This window comes from Dendronephthya gigantea, unplaced genomic scaffold (assembly GCF_004324835.1).
Source record: "Dendronephthya gigantea isolate DGI-Jeju-01 unplaced genomic scaffold, DenGig_1.0 000001F, whole genome shotgun sequence".
Classification (NCBI taxonomy): Eukaryota; Metazoa; Cnidaria; class Anthozoa; order Malacalcyonacea; family Nephtheidae; genus Dendronephthya; species Dendronephthya gigantea.
The window spans coordinates 993,926-1,018,358 of record NW_021163011.1 but is presented as its reverse complement, the minus strand read 5'-3'; the positions used below and the strand labels follow the sequence as shown (position 1 = coordinate 1,018,358).

Here is a 24,433-nt window from a genome sequence, read left to right as displayed (position 1 = left end):
AATTTATAACATGCATGCATGTATATAGCTATCTAACTTTTTGACGCTGTAAGTTTTATAAAAACATTTAGTTAACAATCAACATTTCTAATTCTCAATCCCAAACTAGCTCATCCCAATGGGTATTACGTGCTTTCATCAGAGGCCGTGGTGTTTTGGTGAGATTTTGAACGCCGTTTGTGTTTTTTATGTTTCTTTTTTGACTTACGACGACGTTTAGACTTGTCAGACACGGGACTCGCAGAAATCTTAGGACTTCGAGATTTTCGGGTTGAAGTTTTGCTATCGTTGTTACCATTTTCATCGGCAAGACAAACGCCATTACCTTCCTCGACTTTGACATCATCTTTTCTCATCTTCCTATTGGCGACAGACGATCTAGAAGGCGAATCTCTTCGATCCCTCTCAGAGCTCCTACTTTTACTACGTTTTCGTTGCCTTCTGCGACGACGATGTTTATCGTCAAAATCATCATCACTGGGACTTTGAGACCTGCTTCTATGTCTCCTTCGTCTGTCCCTAGAATTTGTATCGTATCGGTAAGAGTCCCGTTCACCATTCCTGCTACGATTTCGATCGCTAGACAGCCTTGATTTATCGTCCGAGGAATGCCTCCTGTCTCGCTCCTCGTAGTAGCATCGGCCATTTCGAACATGGCGAAGATTCTCGGAGCGCTGCTCGGACCAATCATCAGGGTTGCGGTAAACGTGTAGGAAATTGCAGTTCTTACCGCGAGGACATCGATTTTGTGCAAACAGTCCTGAATGGTATGATACACGATTACATGTTATCTAAATCTATAGGCTATTGGCCTGTTTTATGCAAGCTTTAATTCTATTCACATTCTCAGTTTTTTTATAGCGCAAAATCAAATTCTTATAAGAAAATACAAAACAAATTCAGAACAAACTATTTATTTAATGAAATTATTTATATATCTCCCTATCAAATGTAGCTAAGTAGGTAATGTTTGAAACATCGATCCGATTTTCCGAATGTTCTATACCCAGAGACGGCCTTCATTTGAAGTGTCGTTTCAGTTTAACGATATAACCATATAATTATTTTACTGCATTATAGTTCTTTGACAAAATGATTAGGCATCTCGCATACTAGCTATAGTGTGACTAACAAAGAAAACTCACCACAAATGGCTGATTTCCAGTTTGTTACCGGAGAAAACTCGCACGATAGCTGTCTACCTGCATACCAGCGACCATTAAAGTCGGCAAATGCCTTTTGACAATCTTCTTCACTGCAAATACAAAAAACCAGGATAACAACCTCGGGTCTAGTAATTAAGTCACTGATCTGGATGCTGTGAGTAAGTAAGCTGCTTTCGCACGACTTTCTTTGGCAAAAATGGGGCGGTTGACATTTAGAGATTGGAAACGGGATTTATATCAGGCCCACGTATAAAACTCGTATCTTGCTTTCTGAGAATATTTTCTCTGTATAATGCATGCATGCATGTTAAAGGTGGATTTGTAGGCTACTATATCGACGCTTAATTTGTATCAAATATGGACAAGTCTATGTATGCAGCATGGGTTTTAGTGACATGCATGTATATCCAAATATACTTGAATATCATTCATATATGAATTGTATAAGAACCATACCATGTATACTGCACGTAGACATTTCCGCGAAGATGAGGTTCATAATTACAACAAACCTAGAAATAAATTTATATAATAACATGTATATAACGCTGATTGGTCGACGCTCGCGTGTTCATTGATAAGGGCATCCAAACACGGAAATTTAATTCAATTATTGAAATAAAACTTGAAAGGCTGCCTTTTTGTTTTTATTTTATATAAAACAATTACTTAATGGTTTCCGTGTTTGGATGGCCTGATCCAAACACTTGGAAGAAAAGCTAAGAAAAGCTCACATGAAAATCATTCGCCTTCGGTTCGTGTTTCGCGTGTCTCGCAACATTCCCATGCAAGTGTTTGGATCAGGCCATCCAAATACGGAAACCTTTAATTGTTTAATACCTACCTTTCCAGTGGCGTATGAATATATATGCGCCCCATGCATGTTTTCAGCTCAATGCACGAATGCTGATTGATTTCCACTGAACGTGGAAAATGGCCCAAAGTTTATACGACGCATGCATGCATGAAGAAAATTTTCCGCTTCGCGTTAGTCTGCTGCCGATCTTCGGTATATGTGTTTATATACACATAAATATATATAGGTGTATACTGACAAAGTCAGCCAATAAGAATGGTGTATTTTGAAGTCAACTATATACCGGGTGTCCCAGAAAAAGTACCTATTTTTAATTCAACATAACTTGTAAGTGAACTGAAGAATTGCAATCAAATAATCCATATTAAGTGGAGTAATGTCTAACTTAAAGTTTGATATATTACATATGAAGTTTGAACGAGTAGTGTCTGAGATATTCCCGTTTAAAGTCGCAGCAACGTTTTGAAACTTGTCAAAAATCAGGAAAAAATGGGCTATTAAACTTGTTTTAACAATACCGGTTCGTAACATGGTGTCTTGTAACTTATTTTTTATTTTTCTTTAAAATCGTTTTTTACTTGTTCTTATTCATCTGGAAATTCATGTCCACCAGCAGCAACACACTTTCTTGCCCGTGTCAGCATGCCATCAAAAGACCTTTGAATCATGTGGGCGTCCAAATTGCAACATGACCTAACAATGGCCTCGCGATGTTCTCCCAAGTTTTGAGGTTGTTGGTTATGAGGAGCTTCCCAAATCTACTGCTTTAAATACCCCAGAGGAAGAAATCACACACCGTCAGGTCAGGGGAGCGTGGAGGCCATGGCCAATCGCCGCGTTTACTCATGAGTCGACCAGGAAATTGCCCCTGTAGACATCGGATTGTTGCGTTTAACAAGCCATTTTTTGCTGATTTTTTACACATTTCAAAACGTTACCGTGTCTTTAAACGCAAATATCTCGGAAACAACTCGCTCAAACTTCATATGCAATATATCAAACTTTAAGGTAGACATTACTCAACTACACATAGATTATTTGATTGTAATTCTTTAGTTCGTTTATAAGTTATGTTGAATTAAAAATAGGTACTTTTTTTTGGGACACCCGGTATAGCTATATACGATGTACCAAGGTATAAAAAATGTAGTAAAAGGGTTTTATAAAACCGGCCCATGACAACAGGTATCCGTCACAGTATCCCAGGAGAAATGCATAGTAGTATGTGCATGTTGTCTGTACCTTAAACTGCAATAGCCGTCCACTCTTTTCGAACTCGGGATGCACGTCATCGTAAAATTCCAGGAAATTTTTGTAAGCATCCTGCTCATCAAACTATAGAATACACAGTTATCACGCAAATTTTAGCTATCAATGACTAAAGTCGCCAATTCTAGAAAGATGCTAAGCAAAATCTATATGTTGCCTAACAAAAAGAAAAGACTAGAAATGTTGTGCGTATTTGTATCTATACATTTAACTGCATTTTGTCTCGGCTGCCTTTCACAATGCAAAAACATATCAGAAGGATTAAGTGAATACAGTGACTTCGAATATGTTCCTGGGACACAATGGTAGAGTTATTCTTACCTCCAAGCCGGTATCGCGGTCGGCAATATCGAGAGCACTTTCAATATGTCTGATATCTGCATACATGGCAGGAATAAGAAGAGTAACACCACTGGACGGTCTGGGATGTTGACGTGAGCATCTGTAAGCATGATCATATAAAGCATGAGGGATACATGATCATATAAGACATGAGTAATAAATTTAATAGCAAAGGGCCCATCGTATATCCCTGTGGAACGCCACTAACATTTCGACTAACTATTGTTGGTTTTGCAGATTTGTTTCCTTTCGTGTAAGTAAGATTTAAGCTAATTGAAGTTAGTACGTTCACGGCAACCAGGTATATAATCATCGCATTATCGCTACATTCTTTTAATGAAAGTAATCATCACACAAAGATTACATTCACGACCCAACGTTTCGACAATCCGGTCTATAGTGTCTTTATCAGGGATGAACCCCCCTTGGAAATTTTCTCTTGCTGCCTGTTATTACTTTGCCATTTGTATTATTATCGTTGATTGTTGTCGTTTAAGATTTTCGACTTAAACAATTCTTTAACGTTTGCCAGACCACATTGTTCGCGCTATTAATACAATGATTTAATGTAGTTTTGCCTTCTTTATAGGCCTGGAAATAATAGGGTGAATTTAATCCAATTGTTTTCTTGTTTAGGAAATCTCTTTGGCAGCATTTTTAATCTCATTATAGTCAGCAATGCATGCATGCAGTATTCCTTTTTTTCTCTTTTATGTCTTAACGGAGCACGTCGTTTGCAATTTCTAAAAAACGTCTTTCCAAAGTCCCACGGCATTTTTGGATAAGGGCAGAAATATATACCTCTCGCCAAAACGGCACGCTCCAGTTTTTAGGAAAAATGAACAATTCACGGCGTCCTAGACAAAAAATAAGAAAGTACACGTTATTAAAATATGCCGGAATTACAGTCGTGCATGCCAATAGAAGCGTTCCGAAAAATGTTGACCAGTTCATTTCCTAACTTGAAGGAACACATCTGAACAAATTCCTCAACAATTTAAAAAGTTCCTAACTTCCTGTTTCATTGACTAATCGAATTCCATATTTTATTTTCGAGCAATCTGATTGGTACATAAATGAAACAAGAAGTTAGGAACTTTATAAGGAGCTTTTCAAATTGTTGAGGAATTGTTCAGATGTGTGCCTTCAAGTCAGGAAATGAACTGGCCAACATTTTTCGGAACGCTTCTATTGGCACGACTGTAACGTATGAATGGGTTCTTTGCGACTAAAGAACAGTTACTTATCAAGTCGAACTACCTTTTCTGTTCCATAGTGCGCTGGTGCAACAGGATTGTGAAAACCACTCTTTGAAACGAAACGAAGTAAATGTTATAAAATATATGTTTATCTCAAGAACTGCCGAATTCGTTTAAGTATATGCGACTGCAAATCTTAAATGAAGATTGTAGCAACTCGAAGAACATTTTATATCCCAAACATATACAATATTTATCAACTGTTTTTAACTATATATAAAAGTACAAATAAGACCGTTTCATAATCGTAAATCTTTGCAAAGATTTTTATTGACTTATTCTTTTGTGAGTCTACTTGGTCGTAAATCAATCCAAAAAAAGGTATTTGGGAAAAACGTTTCTTGAAAAAAGACATACCTGAGAATTAGGTGTTACTTCTTTTTCAATTTCCCTAAAAAGTGCCTCCTAACAAAACAACATACGGTCAGCAAGTTTCTACGAACTCTAGTTAAAGAATGTCATAAAAAATCGAGTAATAATGATTGAGTGATAACAATCCATACAAAGCGAATTAGGAAAAAATAGAAAAAAGAGTATTATGATTACATTTATGATGTCTGTTTGGATTATTATACATATAGGTCTCTCTCCTCCGCAGAGGCTTCGAATGCAAATGCGCTAGATTTTTAAAGATGACCGCTGCTGCTGAATTCAGAAACGCGGGCAAGGGTTAACCCTCGCCCGCGTTACTAATTTCAGCAGCAGCGGTCATCTTTAAAAATCTAGAGCATTTGCATTCGAAGCCTCTGCGGAAGAGAGAGCATATAAGTTGTTTTGACTGAACAAAGGTCCAAATTGCATAGCAATTCTTTTGCATGCAACATGCATGCAGAATGTGTGAATTCTCTTTGATTGATGTATCCTGGATTCTAGTATATAGAGAAATACGTACAGCACTAAAAATGATCCGCACGAATATGTACATCGATAAAATATTCTCACGAGCGTGTCGAAAACAAATAACGTGACGGCAAAAAAGTCCAAAAAATTCCATACCCTTGTCTCAGAAATATATAAGCAAATTTTAATAATCGATTTAAGCCGATATTAAAGATAATTTGATGTTTTCTTTCAAAGTTTCCAGACCATGCATGTCTCCATGCATAGATTTTGGATAAATGAAGCGAGTGCATTTACGGCCAAGGAAATATGTCCTGTAATCTTTGTAATTGTGCACATGTCTGTTCAATCATCTCAAATGTCTGTTTTATCATGGAGACTTGTATACTATGGTTAATTTTCATCCATGATGCCCCAGAATACGAAAATATTTTGTGTCGATACATCTATAAATAGCGCATGACTAGTCTTAGTTGTGATCGAAGTATTAAAATCAAAACAAAGATGAAAATATATCTAATGTACAAGTAAATCACATGCATGCAATTCATAAAAAAGATATAAAAAGCTAATACTGGATCGTCATACGCGTAACAAAAATTAAAAATAAGGCATACTATGTGCAAATCAAAATCGTTAGATCAATTGATTCAGTATAAGGATACAACTCCACAAAACGATGTATTGTGGATAAACACGGCACCAGATGAACACACGCCAGTTTTCAGGAAAACCCGTTGCTCTCATAATTATCTGTGATGTTGTTACCGTTAAGGACTGAAGCATAACACAGAGTAATAATTACTAGTATAAAAAGTTCGAATTCCGTTTTATTATTTCATTATTTTACTCCGTTTTATTTTATTTTTTTTACATATTTTTGTAAAAATATAAACGTATGCACGGTATATAAAAATATGCATAAACTGGATGATGATATTTTGCTGTTTTTGCATGCAGCATGCGTAAACTATATGCATGCAACTTGTTCTAAAAATTAAAAAATAAGGAGGCAGTTGACAAAATAAATCAAACTCAAGCAAAAATATTTTGGTATATATGAAATGAAACTGAATGAAATGAACGAGCGTATATGAAATCATGCAACAGCAACAATGAGTCAGATATCACATCAGCTCCGAGGCTATAACAGTTATAATGTGTCACATATTTATAGAAGCAGAAAAAGCAGAAAATATTGTGTCTGGTAATGGGTTTTTATAGCGTAAAAATGAACTTCTTTTAGACCCACCTCTTTATCCTTTGTAGACTTTTCTTTTCTTTCTTTTTCCTCCTTCTCTTTTTCCTGCTGTCTCTCCCATTCTAACTTGATAGCTTTCTGAAAATACATATAATCGAAAATCGTTCAAACGTTTTGTAGATAAATATAAACAATGTCAAAACGATTGTCTTCAATAGCTACTTAACTTTTCAAAATGTGAATGTATAAAACGAAACGACTCAGACAAGTTACTCATGTGTTTCTAGAACCGGATACTAACCCAAAACGGCACATATAGTTAATCAACGGTTATTAAACCACTAAGTATGTATGTAATCCACACCGAAAACGTCTAATCAGAAAATAAAGGTTGCATGGGAGGAAAAATAAATAGTATACACAACTTCACTCATGAAGTATATAAATACAACGTAACATTAACAGTTTCTTCATTTTTGGCCATTTCTTGTATGTTAATTCCAGTCCTTAAATTTTACTCAAACCCCGCGGGTGCATGTTCTTAAAATGTACACATACATGCATGTAGTATATACGCACATTACATTAGGGGGAGAAATGACTCAGTGCTGCAGAAGCCAACAAATATTCTACCACAGATGTCAACAAACGTCGGGATTACAGTAATGTTTACAAATTTTTTTACCTCCTGCTCTTCTTTTTGTTTTACTCTTCTTTCCTCTTCGAGTTTTTTACGAGCAAATTCAGCCTGTGCCTCTGCCTCGCGTTGAAGCCAAAGCTTTTCGTTGTTTTCTCTGTAAAAAAATTATATTATACACGTTTTAAATCCGTCAGGACGTGCACCAGCTTCTAAAATTGTTAAAGGAACATTGCATGGAAGTGACTGAAAGCGGATGGGAAGTAAATTGCACAAAAGATAGTCTTTGGTAGTATTAACGAAATGGTGGTATTAATGGTAGTTTGTGTATTAATGTGTCTCTAGATACGAAAAAGGCCTATACGCGTTGTTCCGGAAAATAAAGCGTGATCGTATTAATTTGCGGGGTTCCACTATAATTATTTGCATGTAACATTAATTTTCACGACTTATTTCACAGTTTCATTCACAAGCTAACTTTGCCGTAGTCTATATACCTTTCTAAGATTTCCTGTTTTTCCCTATCTGCTTCAAATTCGTCAACTCTCTTTCTGTGAAAGATAAGAAAACACTTGTTTTTGTAAAAAAGCAGGCAACTTTGGAGGCCGTTGCACACAAAACGACGGAGGTGCGTGGGAAAATTTTGAATTTTGGTAAAAACTGATAGCCTTCGTTTATACAGAAACTTGTACAGAAACTTGTTTTGAAAAACTTGACTCAGAACATAGCTAATTTGGCATCATTTGGAATCAAATTAGCTCCATATTGGTAATTAATTTGATACTTTTCTGTGATAAGGTATATCTTGGCTGTCGACGTATTTACTTTTAGGTTTGATTTTTGCTTCACGACTTCCTTCCCGACTACTTTGGATAAAATTGGAAAAACGTGTAGTGTCTAAACCAGTACCTTTAGCTGCATGCACATTTGTATCATTCTTATAAAAAAAACACATAGATTTTACATTTGCTGACTCCGTTATAAAGAAGACAAAACATGTGTTGCTGGCATCCCGAATCCTGGTGAAACAGTTGTGTAATTCCACAACTATTTTTATTAGGTAACAAAAGGATGGTAACTATGTATGTGTAGAATTCCCCTACACGCAGAACGTATAAAATAGATATATTGACTGCTTACTTGTACTCCAGGTCACATTCCTGCCGTGACTCTTCTGCAATGAGACAAGACGTTAGTTTGAATATACATGTATACGATACCTGGATATAGACGATTCAACAAAAATTAAATTCGAAATCAACTAAATATAGGTTCGACAGTGAATCATTAATTTGAAATACAAATCTTGCGCCCCTTTGGGAGCTAAAATGCATTCTAATCGTGCGAGATATAACACAACTCTCAGACGTGGAGGCAGAGATTAAATGAACTATTGTACGTTGAAAAACTCGCAGAAGCCAAAATCATCTTGGAACACGAAAACACGAAAAGACGAAGTTCAATAAACGATGCTTGGCAAACATTCTTTAGTATGCGCCGCTACAGAAGTGCCCTTTAACAAAAATCTGCCCCCTCCCCCCCCGCTTCTCTCGCATCGTTCCTTGATTTACAAAAATATGGTGTACGTTGATAAATTCGGTAATGTCAAATTTAAACTTTATCACAAAAGGCAAATAATACATTGACTAACAGCCAGAAAGAAATAGTCTAGCGGTTGCATAACTTACAAAACATTAATGGTCAATATTTTGCCAATTTTATTTTGCAGTGTACAATTTGTACTTTGTAGGTTAATCTGGGAACACTGAGGTTTAATACCCATTTAAGTCATTGAAACATATCTCTATTTACAAACAGTGCTCATCGATAATTCAGCTTTTATAAACAGTGGTCATTCGCATCATTCTGTCAGAATTTCAGTTATGTAGAATTATCATGACAGCCAATCCTAAAAGGTGATAGTTCCCTTGAATGCTTTCAAACATAGAAATATTTAATCTTCATTTACAACTAACAGTATGCCATGTAATAGTAGCAAAACAACCAGTAAATGTTTAGTGTGATGTGTTTCTAGGAAGGTTGGGGTAAAACCTATTTAAGGTTTAAATAACTTTGCCAGTAGCCCTCCTGGGGTCCCTAAATATCTCTTTAATTTTTGGTTAGACAGTTAACCATTCCCTTTACAAGTTTACTACCAGTAAAATGATTAGTAACAGTATACAGACATACCATTTATTTCAGCATTCTTCCTTGCCTCTGCTGCCTTTTGGCGCTTCCATTTACGTTTTTCCTTTTGTAGAAGCCTTTTGAATAATCTGTGACTGGATAGAAAAGTGTTCCAAAGGTATATTACATGTACAGTATGTGATACTAACTAAGTTCTTTGCTTGAATAATCTCTTCTAACCATTTCTAATTGCCTGTCACAGTTAACTTAGACAGTTAGGCAACACAGCAACTGGGCAAATGTAAAGCAAATAGTTTACAAAATGTTTATGAGTCACTGAAATTATCATTCAAATATGTGATTGAGCTGCATCATCTAAATTGACAGGCATCACATGTGCAGCTGTGAGTAACACATTGAACAATACCTGCAGTATGATTTTCCACTTAAATGTATAATCGGACATTACAAGTTACTATGTTAAACCAAATTAAAAAATTAAAAGATGACTGCAAATATTGCTTCTGCCTTTTGCTCCAAATGAAAATAGCAACAAGCATCAAGTAGGCACAAAAAGACCAAGGATTTTAATTTCATTCCTGGTCATATTATATGTATAACTTTCCATTTGAGCACTGGAATAATTTTTTAAGTGCTATATGAACCCTAACCCTATTTAATCGACCCTTTCAATATAAGAGCAATTGCATACCACAAATGTAAAATTGGAAGGAAAGGGGGAGTATTCGCCTATACTAGGCCTATACTTATGACTTATGGATTAGAGTACCGTTTCCTACACATTTTTTATTCTACAGTTGTGATTCATTGGCACATTGTCATAATAATCATCATCATAACTCTTTTTTGCTGCATTACTCTTTGGTTCAAAAAAGTGGATCACTCAAGAAAGGCAAAATTCATGATCATTCACCTCAATTTCTTCACCGTTTCTTCAGCATTTGTGCTTGCATCGTCCTCCATGTTTCATCCGTGTTTCCACTTTGTACTTTCACGGTTCCTCACCGTCTTCCCCAGGTTGCAAAGCATTATGGTTTGAGCCCACGTGTAGCATTGTTGGTCGTGGAGAAAGTGTCATTGGGTGTCAAACGTTACGTGATGCCCTTGACGTTGGCAGGTCGAAAAATAAAATCACCACTTATCTCACAAAAATGGTCAATAGTTTACCACAATTAAACGAGGGTGGGAAATCTTTTGTCACAAAATCATATTAAACCAACATGCAACGTTGTGCAGTATACTCATCGGTAGAACGGGCTCTTATAACTCTGCTATTTCAACAGAAAAACAAAGTACGATTAAATCATAATCACGATGAAAGATATATACTACAGTTGTAGCCTTGTATATAATTAGGGGGATTATAAAGCTATAACATAGACATTAGAAATAATAACATAGAAATTAGAAAAAAAAGCCATTATCTAGTGTTTTTATTTAACTACATTAGTGAAACATTAACTATTCCGAATATGCAAAAAAAATGGCAAGGCGCCTTTTATGGGGCTGTAAGCAGTCTTGCTTTTTCATCACATCTTATATAAAAACAGTATCATGATGCATTTTCAACCTCACTAGCTAACATACCAGTCTTTTATTCCAACTTCGGAATGGCCCATTATAACGAAACTGAAATTGACTAGCAAATGTTTCAAATGAACTAATTTGTACAGTCGATGTCCGCATATATGCAAAAATTGTGAAAAATGCGGATAAATTGAGTGTTCGCTTTAGAATATAGAGAAAAATACAATACATCTATTTATATATCCGGGTGAATGTTGCGATGTATACTAGTACGAAAAGCGTAAATCTCGTCATATATATAGGATGATACTCCAGATCAAATCTACGATTGAGTTCGAGTAACTTGATCATTACATGATTGTGCATTGTTGACGTTGTCTAGTAGTCTCTAAGGCTGGTCGCACGCTGGAATTCTCGAATGATGCTATTGGTTTGACTGATTAGTTCATTTGCGCTGAGGTAAACACTGTTGGCCCTATAAGAAAAATGCATATGGTATAGGAACATATAAAAGCCAGTAATATTTTGTTTTAGCTAAGGCCCCAGTTACACGATACCGGATAGTAGCATACCGGATTACTTTCCATATCAGATAGGCGTTGCAGTTACAAGGATGCAGTGTGGAAGTGACATGAAAAATTGATCCGGTACATTTCTGTTTCCGTATAATCGCTTTAATCCGGTATGGAATATGTTTGGCGGGAAAAATAAATGGAGATCAAACGATTGCAAAGTTACCGATTCCAAAAGAAATTCTATTTCACGGTCTGTCCACGAGTAATCCGGTAACGGGTAGCTGGGGCTTAAGTAATGATCTGCGAGCCGTACTAACTCTGCCCGGAGATTTTATTTATGCCCGGGAATGTAGCTGCCAAATTGAAGTCGTCCGCCATTTTATTTATGCCCGGGAATGCAACTCCGCAAATATGTCACGGACGTTGAGCGTTTTAGTAACTAATGCGCATGCGTACTGCTTTTGTTTGGGAAAATATATCAACGAAGTAACACTGCTACACTATATCCACATTGCGCCCCATCATATTTATCAACCTCCCATAAACAAAATTATGGTTTCTGAGTAGCGCAAATAAATCTGTAATGATCTCTTTCTGCCTAACGCAAATAAATCTGTAATGTTCTTACTTGGAATCTTTAAAATATCGTTTCAACGTGTCGCTGAAACTTCTTGAATACTTCACAAACTCCTTCTTATGAAATTCTAAATTCTGTGGAGAATAAAAATATATTGCGTTCATGCATTGCGGCAATATGACCACGTAATATGCATGGGAACAGAAACTTCAAATTTGATTTTTGTCTCAATAAGCGCTGTTGAAGCTATTTAAAACACAGTTTTCTGAATAGCTTTAACAAATCCTTTTCAGTTCGTTTACTCTATATATCAACAGAAAACATGCATTACTCACTCTTTTATGTTCCATTATACGGCCAATGGAAGTATAATTCTTCAAAACATCGTTTACAGAATCTAACAATAATTTAATGGCGCTTGCGATCTCTCTAAAAGACATACAAATAACGCGATTGTAGTGCATAATCCCAGAATAGGCGCGTAATGTATTTGAGGTATAGAAAATACCTTCCCTGTTTCTATATACAGTTAAAAAAACCGTATGAGTTTGGAAGAATATATATAAAAGATTTAAGTTCTTCCAAATTACCGTAAAAAAAGGTTAAATAACTGTATATAAACACATTGAAGGGAAATTTAGCATTATAAGTACAAACTTGATTGTTTGTAAAAATTTTGTCCGGTCGTGAATCTCGCTTGGAATTTTACACAAAATTTTCTTGAGTGCTAAAAGTATGAAAAATAAATATTAAAAAACCGTCAAAAGACTACCCACATTCTTTTATCAATGCAAGCAATTGCAAACGCAGTCAATAACAACGTCTGAAAACTGCAGCGTAACGTTTGGTGTAGAATGTTGTAAAATGCGGAAAATATATAGCCTTGCAAGGTTTGATACATACTTTTGTATACGACAATTGTTACAATTTCGGCCTGAATGTGATAACAATTTCCGTGCATATATTACCACAAAAAGTATAGAAATTTGCAAACTTTGGAAGGCTATATTTTACATATATTTTCTATATTTTCCATTGTTCACATTCGACGCGGATTTTCGATGTTCTATAAATACGCGGTCAAAGTACAGATTTGGGGAAAATCGTCACTTACTTTGGGCATTTTTGGTCAACGTCTGAAAACCTGGTTCAGGACGATCGATGTACAAGCCTGAAAAGAATGTTAAATATGCCAGAGTACAGTTATATATAACCATGATGCATAGGTGTTAGCGTGTTAGCTATGTGCCCAGAGGCGTAACGTCGAGCGAAGAGAGCACCCTTTTCTTAAAATGGTACCGGTGCAATGATACTTATCAGTTTTTGAACAAAGGCGGTCGGTAATTTTTTAAATCGTGGCATCAAACATGGTACGTACGGGAGCAATGTATCGCGATTCTTCAAACAACAAGTTTTAGCCCACTTCCATTATATCGTTGCAAGAGTAAAGATGTGCGATTTTTCAGTGGACTTCGTTGGTAAATCCTTGGGGACACCTCCCCTTCCCCCCTCTCCAATTGGAAATAACTCGGTACGCCCCTGTAATATGTGACTGAGGCTATTACGGGTCGTGTTAACACAAAGAACCGGTCGAATGCTTATCAGTTTCCACGCGTGAATGGACTAATGAGCGTTAGTTAGTAAGACTAACACGTACCATCAATTTCCTTCGCCGACAACAATAAAAGAATTTCGTTCATATTGTGAGGAATAGACTCTGAAAATTGAAACGTAGGAAATATAGGAAGACAATTCAGTAAAGTTACAGTACAAGACTTTCTACATGGGTAATGGGTTTATGACTGAATGAAACACTGAAACACCGAATGAAACACTGCATAGTAAATGTGATTGCGTGTACTAATTGGAACGTATAAGAAGCCTATGCTGCGTTCCGGTTGATATTACAGAATTACAGTTCACTGGGCATGAGTTAATTAGTAGAAAATACACCCCCCAATGGATTTTGTCGCATGTTTTCTGCACTAGCTTAGTCTAGAAAGTTTACAGTTAGTCAGCCAATTATCAAGAATTAGCAAATTCTGCGTTTAACATATTACGCAAAATGTAACGTATATGCAAAATGTAATTCAGAGAGTTTTATCAGCGACCGACCCAAGATGGTATTTTTAATAATTTTCCTCTGACAATGCAAAACTAATTGATATTATAGTACAGTTTAGATTTCGGGTGATGTCTGTAATCATCAAACAGAAATGTTATGGTACAAATTGCAGGACTTACATATATATACAGGCTGCCTTAGCACAGGACAATCTGTGCAAAATAAATAATACAACAGTACAGCATGGACATAGTGTGCATACTTATGACAAACCAAAAATGACTCACCTTGCTTAAGAACAGCGGAAACAAAATCCTGTGAAATACCAGGGGCTTGTAATTCGGCCTACACATGAAAGACAAACAAATCACACAATTTTGTAAAATGCATGCCTGCTTGAATGGCTATACTTAAAGCTTTGTACTAGTGGTCTTAGGGTGGAAATAGGGTGGATAGAACAGCTAATGGATTTGTATACAGCTAGAAAAGTTTTGCCAGTCATGCCAGTTTTTCAAACTAATGTTTCATTACTGTTTGTGGCAAATATTATTTTTAGCCACTTATTCACCAATATATGTAAATCACTGAGCATGTACCTTTTGAAAAGCTGTCTGAATTCGATCGAGAATTGTTCTGTCAACTCGATGATCCTATATTTAAATACAATTATATATCTAATGATTTTTTATTTTTAAATGGTAATGATAATAATTTTATTTCTTAACATCAGGAGTGGTGGCAGCTGTATGAGATTGGAAAGGCAAATTTCCAATTGCCAAAGGCAAAAGCATTTACATTGAAAAAAGTAGGTGGCAAAGTTTGCTACCAATCATTTGAAAATCTTTGAATCTTTTACACTCCTGACCATTGTAAAATTAAAATAATATATTAAATTTTATTACTCTTTCCTGTTCCAAAATGACAGATGAGAAAAAAATTATCCAATATGAATAATGTTGCAATTTCAAAACATTTTATAGCATTGATTAATTTTAAAATGCATTTCATAGAATGGTTTGAATGGGTGAAATCTTTGATATATGATGTAATGTTAAATAATTTCAAATCCAAATATACATACAGTAGTCCCCCGCTAGCTCAAACTCGCTTAACTCAAACTTCTCACTAACTCGAACTAAATCCAATTCTCCTTGGATTTGGTAATTAATGTTCTTTATAGTAATTTACTAACAATCTGCCTTAAACTCGAACTTGCTTAACTCAAACTCCTCACTAATTTAAATAAATTTTGTTTTCTCTTGGTCGAATATATCCAGTTAACTTGAACTTTGGTCTCGAATCCTAGATCAGCAAACTATAAAACGTTAGAAAATGGCATTTTGACAACTGGAAACTATCAAAATAATAACAAATTAATCTGTGTATAAATGTATAATTGATTTTAAATTTTAAATTGATTATCTGTAGAGGCACAATCATTATTGATCAAGCTTTTTTAGTTCTTTTTGTAACATCTCTACATATTAACCTCAGTTAACTTTGTCCAGTTAACTAGCTTTTATAGTGTCTCTGCTTTAACTAGTATTTCATTATTATATAAAGCAGGATTTTTTTAGCAAATAAACACATTAACTGCGGTAATCCAATGTATTTAAATATAAACATAATCTGACACCAACCCTGGTTTATAACTTGAACCATCGGTTTAACTCAAACAATTTTTCTTTCCCCTTGGGAGTTCGAGTTAGTGGGGGAATACTGTATTATCATTTCAATTTTCAAAAAAAATGCTATTGGATATAAAGTGGCTGGCTGTGATATTAAAAACACTGACAGGCTAGTGGGCTTAGTTCATAATAATTAACTTCATATGTTAACTATGAAAGTTACACGAAATTTGTTTGTCCTTTTAAAACATAAAGTACTTAAGTACATGATAATTGGCAAGCCAATCAACATATCAAACTTTGTGTAACATGTCATACAGACCATTTCAATAATATTATCAATAATGAGAAAGGTAGATCTTCGATATTCACAGTTATCACCGTTTATAAAAAGTAGGTAAATAATATTTTCACTGACCAAAGAGGTATTGTGTACGATCTACGTTTTATGACTTTGCAAAGGGCTATGGTGTACGTGCAATTACGAATGATAGAGACTATACACAAAGAACGGCATAGAATATACGAGTTGTAATATTAAAATACGATTGTATGCCAGAGTATATTTTAATACCAGAGCTGTCTCTTCAAAAACAGGTATAAGTATGGTATTCAAGGCTAGATTTGGTATTGGTCCTCTCTCCTCTACTTCAGCCGCCATAGTATTTATGAGTTTACCAACAAATCAATTTTTAAAATTAATCCTCGACCACGACCAAAAAACTGAAAAAGAACGTCGACAAGAAATTTTTTTGTAAACAAATCTCTTTCGTTTGGCTTTGTAACCACGCCATAGCTTTATCGCCCTGAGCTATGTAACTTTCGAATCAACTGAACTGATAATTAAGAGGAGATATTTTTCTATGTCTGATATATGCTCAAAACCTCAGTTATATCTTCATGCAACAGCACTAAAATTTTCAGCATTAAAAATGTTTTGCAAACCTGAAAAGCATACACAAAGTATGGTTACTGTATAATCTCAAAATATTGTGAAAATGAAAAGATTTCTCGGGATACGCCGAGAAGAAAATGACACTTGAATCGAAGCTTCTTTTGTATTCATTTCAGTTATAATGGCGTTGACGTTATAACATTCAGTTGTTGCAGCCGCCGCATTATATTTTGTAATAACTCCTTTGTTTGGTGTTTTGCATTCACGAAATACAGTTCAAAACTTAGTTCACAACATAATCTAAAGAATAACGGTAAAATAAATGGATTTTGAGTGGTACGCCGAAAAGATTTTAGGTTTTGAGCGTTTTCCCGCCAAATTACGCCGGACATAATAAAAAATCTCCTCTTAACACAATTACGATTTTGTTGCACTTCATTCGATGTAGGTAAATTCTAAAGGTTTTTATTTCTAGTGGAAACATACACAACTCAATTCAAGCCAGGAACAGTTGAGAAAAATTAGTCAACCGATAGGTCCTCCGGCAGGAATCCAACCTACGCTTGTGTATGTTTCCACTCGAAATTAAGACGGTTTAAAAACATTTAGAATTTATCTACAACGAGTGAAGTGCCGCAAAAACGAAATTGGTAACCCTCAATTTCCTCAAACACACTCACTAACCACGCTTGCTCTTGTCACTTGTGGCTACCTCCACCATAAGTAGCCCAGAAATCTGCGTGTGACTCAGTCTTCGACTACATTGTTTAATGTTTACGCGCGCGGACAGCTTTATACTTACTTATGTAATATATATGTAATATACTTACTTATCCAACACGTACCTGGGGAGAAATAGTAAAAAAAACTTTGGAACTACGCAGTAAAGAACACAGAAAACTACATAGAGGTAAATTAAGATACCTTTAGTAAACTACTAGCCATTTTTTTTGTCGTAAACGACACTGGAAGTGTGGAAAAATCGGCGCATTTTTTTACAAATTTGCTTAATTTTTCGCTGTGACTATGCGGGACGCAAGTTGCCTGATAGCGGTTTTTGGTTTGAATCACGAATGCATTATTTCATTGGCTTTTACAATTTACGAACATCTAAAAAGCCAATGAAATTGTTCACATGACGACTTTAGCCAACGGTGCTGCGCACCTTTTTCCAAGACAGGTGCAAGGCGTTGTGCTGATTTTCACAGTAGCACTATTAACTTTTTGTATTTTCCTGACAGCATGCCATGTTTATAGCATTTCAGTTTAAAGTAGCCAAGGCGTGATAATTTTCAGACCCTAAATTATTTTTAGAACACCTACTATTATTTCCAATTTCACGCTGTGTTGACAGGCTCACCAGTACCCGGCGTTACTTAGGTTTAAAAAATAAATGTTAATTAACAGGTGATTCTATCTCGTATATATACTGTATGGCAAGCGTTTAAGAACTATAGTTAAAAACGAATTTTACATGGCTCCTTTAGTACTCCCTCTTTGGGTACTGACTTTTATCTTAAGATCTCTACAGCCAGGCGAATGCGTCCAAGCTATCTTTCGCAAAAATGATGGGAATTACTCAAGAAATCATGTGATCGAAACAAAACACGCGGAAACGGATTCGGAATGCAGTATGCGTTGCCTTGGGCTTGGGTCGTGTGTCTCAGTGAACTACAAAATATCTGGCATCGGTAAAGGGCTATGCGAGCTCAACAGTGAGATCCGTGTTCAAAACAAATCCAACGAAGACAAAATAAGCATGCGTAACCACGAGTTTAACCACTATTACATCATCAAAAAGGTAAGCGAAAGACAATTTTCGTTACCGTATCGCTCAAAATTTACGACAAATTCGGTGCCCTTCAGACGCCCTGTTGACACAGGCACAATCGTCCTTCAGCAGAGAATAGCCTATATGCTCTGGATGAAGAAGTGGATATTACTTGCTCAATTAAAATTTACGGCAATCTTTCCTTCTTTACATATAGGTACCTCCCAAATCAAGCCCAACAAGCACTCCACAAACATCGGAAAACTCAACAGGTGTAAATTTTAACTCACATGAAATAGTCATCTAGAGTAGTCATCTATAGTTTTCATTGAGGTATTTAGTGTAATATCAAATTAAAAAACTTGGTCGTCAACGTTTCCACATAAATTCAACGCCCATGTGAACGGCAACCTTCCGAAGAATCTTTACAGAACAGTATTTATCGCAGACCGAAACAACATGGGCGGCGGAGACAGGGGCAGCCTTCCACATTTTTGGCTGCCAAAATTATTGAAGTGAAAGTCAGCTTTGATTAACGTTAAGCGTTATTTATAGAAAATTACTGGGGGTTCTATTTAGGACTTAGGAGCCCCCCGGCCCCACTGTCTGATACGCTCCGCGGGCCCTAAACAAGTCCCTCATTTCAGGTCACACTAAAAATCATTTTTCAAACACCCTTCCTTGCAGGTAACACACCGCCAGTTTCAATTGAGAGTTCCTGCACTATGTTACGAACAAAGGATCCGTCAGCTGATACTGGTGTGTATTCCATAAAACCAGAAGGACTCGACGTCTCGATACAAGTATTTTGTAATATGACCTCGAGAAATGGTATCGGTGAGACGGTAATAGGACATGATAGTGAATCGAGAACGTCTGTGGACGGATATATAGGTAGACGTTCTTATGAACGGAGGATTACTTATGAGATCCCCATGGAGCAAATTGTCGCCATTATAGACCAATCCAAGAGTTGTGAACAGTTTATCAAGTACGAGTGCTATGGCAGTTCCCTGTTACTGGGGACTACTGGTTGGTGGGTATCACGCCATGGTTTGTCGATGAAATACTGGGGTGGGGCGGCGGTCAATAGTGGTAAATGTGCATGTGGAATGACCAACAGCTGTGCAGGCGAAGGGAGATGCAATTGTGACAAGAAAGACCAAACATGGCGTGAAGACAGTGGATACTTCACAGACAAAAGAATGTTGCCTGTTACAGAACTAAGGTTTGGAGATACTGGCGGCAATGATGAAACAAATGACAATCAAGTTGGATACCATACACTGGGAAAATTACATTGTTGGGGTTAAGGAGAGAGAAAACAAATACGCAGTCGATAAGAGCCTGGACTGATTGATAAACCAAATTGCATTAAAATTATTAAATTGGACGCAAAATAGCTTTGTGTAGTAAGACTTTATTTGTTGTCCCCCGAGTGATATATTAGGGTTAGTAAAGGCTCCAGGCTTCATAATTTCAGTCGTATTATTGTGAAATATTGGAGTAATTTAGCACTTTATGTTTATATTTATTATTTGTATAACACAAATTTTACCTTGTACAAACCACGTATAGTCATAAGTTATATGATAGCACACTTTAACCAAATGGTTGGTTTGCCGGAGACTTTTCACTCAAACGTATAGCACCAATTAAGATACCAAGAAACAGGAAACAATAGACTGTATGTATAATACTGACATATATGTAAATAAGGCCCAGAGGTCGAACTCTCCATGTGCCAAATCAAATGTAAATCAAACCAATGTAAATGTCAATAAAAAGGTATGTTGAACTGAAAGCATGCTGTAAAATTCCAATAAGTTAAAGTGAGTCGTAAAGGTTGGTTGGGCCATTAAATAACCTACAGTATACCCATCTGGTGTTTTATCATCTTCAGAATATACAATCACCAGATTACGTTTAGGTGAAAAATACAATGAGGGTTTCAACGTTTTCACCAACAACAGGATGTTCATACCACAAACGAAGCTTTATCTTCATTTCTCTAATGAATAGAGACCTGATGGAGACAATTTTTGGGTGAATGATTCATCTCTAAATGTGCTTTGTAGAGGTTAAAGATCTTAATATAATGTACATGATTTTTTTCAGTTCTTTCTTTCAAGAGAGGATCTTTTGTGCTTGACTCCTTATAATGCACAGTCCTGTGGATAATATATCCTATAGGATTTAGTGCCCTAATTTTGAGTCAGGAATACCTTCAATGAGATAGCATTGGATGCAAATGTTGCATCCTATAAATCTCTAGTCTTGATTATTAAATTAATTGAGCATTTGAGCTATACAGATCAAATACACTCTTCTATTATTCTATCCTTTATTTCTATTTAATATACTCAGATAAGGCCCAACGAGGCTAGGCGAGGCTTAGCGAATACTATAACTATAGTAACCTAACTAGTTATGCCCGCTGCGGATCGGTAGGGATGGAGACGGCAGCACGGCGAAGCGAACGAGCTCGGCGAAGCGAACGAGGTTGGCGATGCGTAGTCTTTACTGTCATTTTCAATCATGCGTACGTCCATCAGATATGGAACCTAAACGGTACCCTCTCCATCCCGTGATTACACTGTCACACGGAATCACAGAAGTGAAAGCCGTGGAAGGAAAACATGAACACACACGATGCACACATAGTAAATAATTAGATACATACCGTAGGAGTCTTTGCAAACCAACTGAGCCTAGAGAAGCTAAACTAAAAAACAATAAATGGAAACCATCCCCCGACGGATGGAATGTCAGGGGAAGAAGGCGGGGCGAACGAAGCGATAATAAGCAGATAAACAACAAGGCAAGCCATATAAATACTAAGGCCCGGGGAAAATACCCCCGTGCCAAACACCCGGCTAGGAACCCACGCGAGCAGCGTTGCCAGATCGTGAACAAAGTTCACAGATTTGTGAACTTTTTGCTCTCTTCATGAACTTTTTATGAACTTCGAAGATTTGCAAACTTTTTATGAACTTTTTAAAACAGGGACCGCGGAGCAGGGTGGCTCGCTGGGCTTTAGCCCCACAAATAATTTTTCCGTAATTAGTCTTTAATTTCGAATATTTTTTAGTTCGCTCAAATTTACAAGCAATACAAGCGCCAAAATGCTGGAAACTTTACATAGGGCAAGCATTTGACCATTAAAACAGCGTGGTTATCCATTTCAAAATATTTGACATCATAACCAAAGCATGGCTATATAGTTTAATGTTTGTATATGAGCGCCAAACATGCTGGAAACTTTGCATAGCGCAAGCATTTGACCATTAAAACAGCGTGGTTATCCATTTCAAAATAGTCACACATTGGAGATTCTGAGGACCCTAATAAACTACATTCACCTAAAAGATCAGTTTCACTATAGTCACTTTGATCACAGTCAACGAAGACTTCTCTCCAAATAAGTTGAAGATGTGATATGCCAAGCTGTTGCTGCGTTAGTACAACAGCACCTTTCAAATAACTCAAGAAACCGTACAAACCTCTACGTTCCTCTGTTTATGTGTTCCCACCATCTCCACCGTATGGGCCAAACACTCTGTCCTTGTAAGTAAAAAATGTAAGGCTATCGATCATCCATCCAGACCTAATTTCAGCTTTAATAATTCGTTCATCATCAGCCATATTGAATTCATGGCATTCACTGTTCTCATGATCACAGCTACCATAGACGGGCGATTCACCATTACTGTAGAATATCATTAGGCCACCAATGACAGGCCGGCCATCCCATAAACGAATCCAAATTTTCATTCCTTTTACGAATAAGGATGATTTACCAGTAAATAGTTCATCGCCAAATTTATTTTGCACTGACCCAACATAAACTTGATGAGCATGTTTATGGCCTGATCTTTCTTTTGGGAGAGATGCATCGCGTAAGGTTCCCCACAAGGTAAGAAGATGGTCATCCTGTTGCTTGATTTCTTCCTTTGCTTGTCTTACTAGATTCAGAGAAGCGCTGCCACTAGATTTCTTGAGTTTTTGCATTGATGAAGGTGACAGACAAAGGCAACGAATGTGACGAATAAGCTTACTTAGAAGCTTATCTGATGCTTGCAAATCTTCACATTGATGAGAAACATATTTCAGCACAATATCCAAAATAAAGTCTTCTTGTTCTGTGGCAGATGGTAAAAAACTTTGGCATTAATGTTAGCAACTAAGAGCTTGCTTTGAAGAATCTTCACAAACAATTCAACAGGTATTTCAATGAAATCTTCTAGCAGACTAACACTAGCGAAATTACTAGCAGGAAATTTTACCAGGTGGCTCTTTAACTTTGGTGCATGAAACCGTTCTAACTTGACAAGCATTGCAGGACAGTTAGCCTTATTCACTCTCTTCTTCAGAAAATCACAAACCGACTCTTGAATGAAATCCAATTCGGCCAATTGCAGAAAGTCGCATGCTTCGATAACGCGGAAGACATTGCTGGTATCTAAACGCAATTCCCCGGTGTAGGCAAAATGAAGTATGCATTTCATTGTCGCTCCATCAAACTGTCTAATCTCAATCCTGTCTGCTAGGCTGTATTTGAACAGCCCACTGAAATACAAACTAAACGTATTCAGCACCAACTTATGTGCCATGATCTCGCTTTCCGCCACACGAAGTTTCACATCACAAAGTAGTTCTCTTCTTGTTTTCAAGGTTGGTAGTTGTGATCGTTTAGGAGCTTCCGAATACGACTCAGTCTCTGGATAAATTATTTTGAGGGCCCTTTTTTTGCACTACTTCTATTGCTTCTGACAAATAATCCGATATATCCTGCCACACAGGGACAGCGTATTCCAGCACCGAACGTACTCTGCTTAGATATACTTTCATATATTACTCTGGTTGACCCCAGCTCTTCGCAAAATTCTTAAAGAATACAACTTCTTACTAGCTTTCTTAACAATGTATTCTACGTAGCAATTCCACTCCAAGTCGTTGCTCATAATAACACCTAAAATCTTATTAGTCTTGACTCGCTCGATAACAGTGATTCCAATTTTATTCGGATGGAGTAAGAAGTTTGAGATGTGTAGATAATTTATGAGCATCTTTTTGCATTTAGTGGGATTTAGCTTCATGTAATGATTCATAGCAAAATTCAAATGATTTGAATTGCATTTTAATGCATTGTATTTGAATTGAATTGAATTGAATTCAATTGAATTGGTATGAATTCATTCGAATGGATTGGTACGAATTGTTTCGAATTGGATTGATTTAAATTGAATTGATTCCAATTGAATTGATTTGCATTGATTCTAACTGAATTGAATTGAATTCATTGAAATTGGATCGATTCGAATTGATTCAAATTAAATTCATTTGCATTGATTCTAACCAAATTGAATTGAATAGAATCGAATCGAATTGAATAGAACAGATCGGAATTCAAATGATTTGAATTCTATTGACTTGAATTGAATTGAATTGAATTGATGTGATATGAATTCATTCAAATTGGATTGGTATGAATTGTTTCGAATAGGATTAATTTGAATTCAATTGATTCTAATTACATTGATTCTAACTGATTCTAATTGATTCTGATTGGATTCATATGAATTGATAGGAATTTAATTGGTATGAATTGCTTCGAATTGGATTGATTTGAATTGAATTGATTCTAATTGAATTGATATGCTTTGATTCAAATTGAATTGATCTGAATTGAATTGAATTGATTGAAATTGGATTGATTCGAATTCATTCAATATGAATGAATTCGAATTGATTCCAACTGAATTGAATAAAAAAG

General features: G+C 36.2%; 4 protein-coding genes across 4 annotated transcripts; 1 reads left to right on the top strand and 3 right to left on the bottom strand.

The window, feature by feature from the left end:
• Positions 1–37: 37 nt before the first annotated feature.
• On the bottom strand, positions 38–10,655 carry LOC114527696 (U2 small nuclear ribonucleoprotein auxiliary factor 35 kDa subunit-related protein 2-like). Its single transcript, XM_028549406.1, has 14 exons — positions 10,593–10,655; positions 9,722–9,813; positions 8,672–8,705; positions 8,029–8,082; positions 7,580–7,688; positions 6,946–7,032; positions 5,211–5,258; positions 4,855–4,902; positions 4,396–4,451; positions 3,574–3,694; positions 3,226–3,318; positions 1,623–1,678; positions 1,146–1,255; positions 38–760 (listed from the first exon to the last, which is right to left on the bottom strand). Exons 1-14 carry the CDS (start codon positions 10,640–10,642, stop codon positions 126–128), a joined length of 1,593 nt encoding a protein of 530 aa, XP_028405207.1. The 5' UTR covers positions 10,643–10,655; the 3' UTR covers positions 38–125.
• A 353-nt stretch (positions 10,656–11,008) lies between these two features.
• LOC114529265 (programmed cell death protein 10-like) lies at positions 11,009–16,816 on the bottom strand. Its single transcript, XM_028551021.1, has 9 exons — positions 16,566–16,816; positions 14,960–15,013; positions 14,651–14,708; positions 13,956–14,015; positions 13,413–13,469; positions 12,956–13,025; positions 12,634–12,727; positions 12,350–12,432; positions 11,009–11,681 (listed from the first exon to the last, which is right to left on the bottom strand). Exons 1-9 carry the CDS (start codon positions 16,650–16,652, stop codon positions 11,585–11,587), a joined length of 660 nt encoding a protein of 219 aa, XP_028406822.1. The 5' UTR covers positions 16,653–16,816; the 3' UTR covers positions 11,009–11,584.
• A 471-nt stretch (positions 16,817–17,287) lies between these two features.
• LOC114530046 (contactin-associated protein like 5-3-like) lies at positions 17,288–21,593 on the top strand. The gene is made up of 3 exons (XM_028551629.1): positions 17,288–18,687; positions 18,875–18,929; positions 19,345–21,593. The coding sequence occupies exons 1-3, from the start codon at positions 18,361–18,363 to the stop codon at positions 19,968–19,970; spliced, it is 1,008 nt and encodes a 335-aa protein (XP_028407430.1). The 5' UTR covers positions 17,288–18,360; the 3' UTR covers positions 19,971–21,593.
• A 325-nt stretch (positions 21,594–21,918) lies between these two features.
• Positions 21,919–23,836, bottom strand: LOC114530599 (kelch-like protein 20). Its single transcript, XM_028552189.1, has 2 exons — positions 22,787–23,836; positions 21,919–22,742 (listed from the first exon to the last, which is right to left on the bottom strand). Exons 1-2 carry the CDS (start codon positions 23,268–23,270, stop codon positions 22,177–22,179), a joined length of 1,050 nt encoding a protein of 349 aa, XP_028407990.1. The 5' UTR covers positions 23,271–23,836; the 3' UTR covers positions 21,919–22,176.
• Between the last annotated feature and the right edge of the window lie 597 nt (positions 23,837–24,433).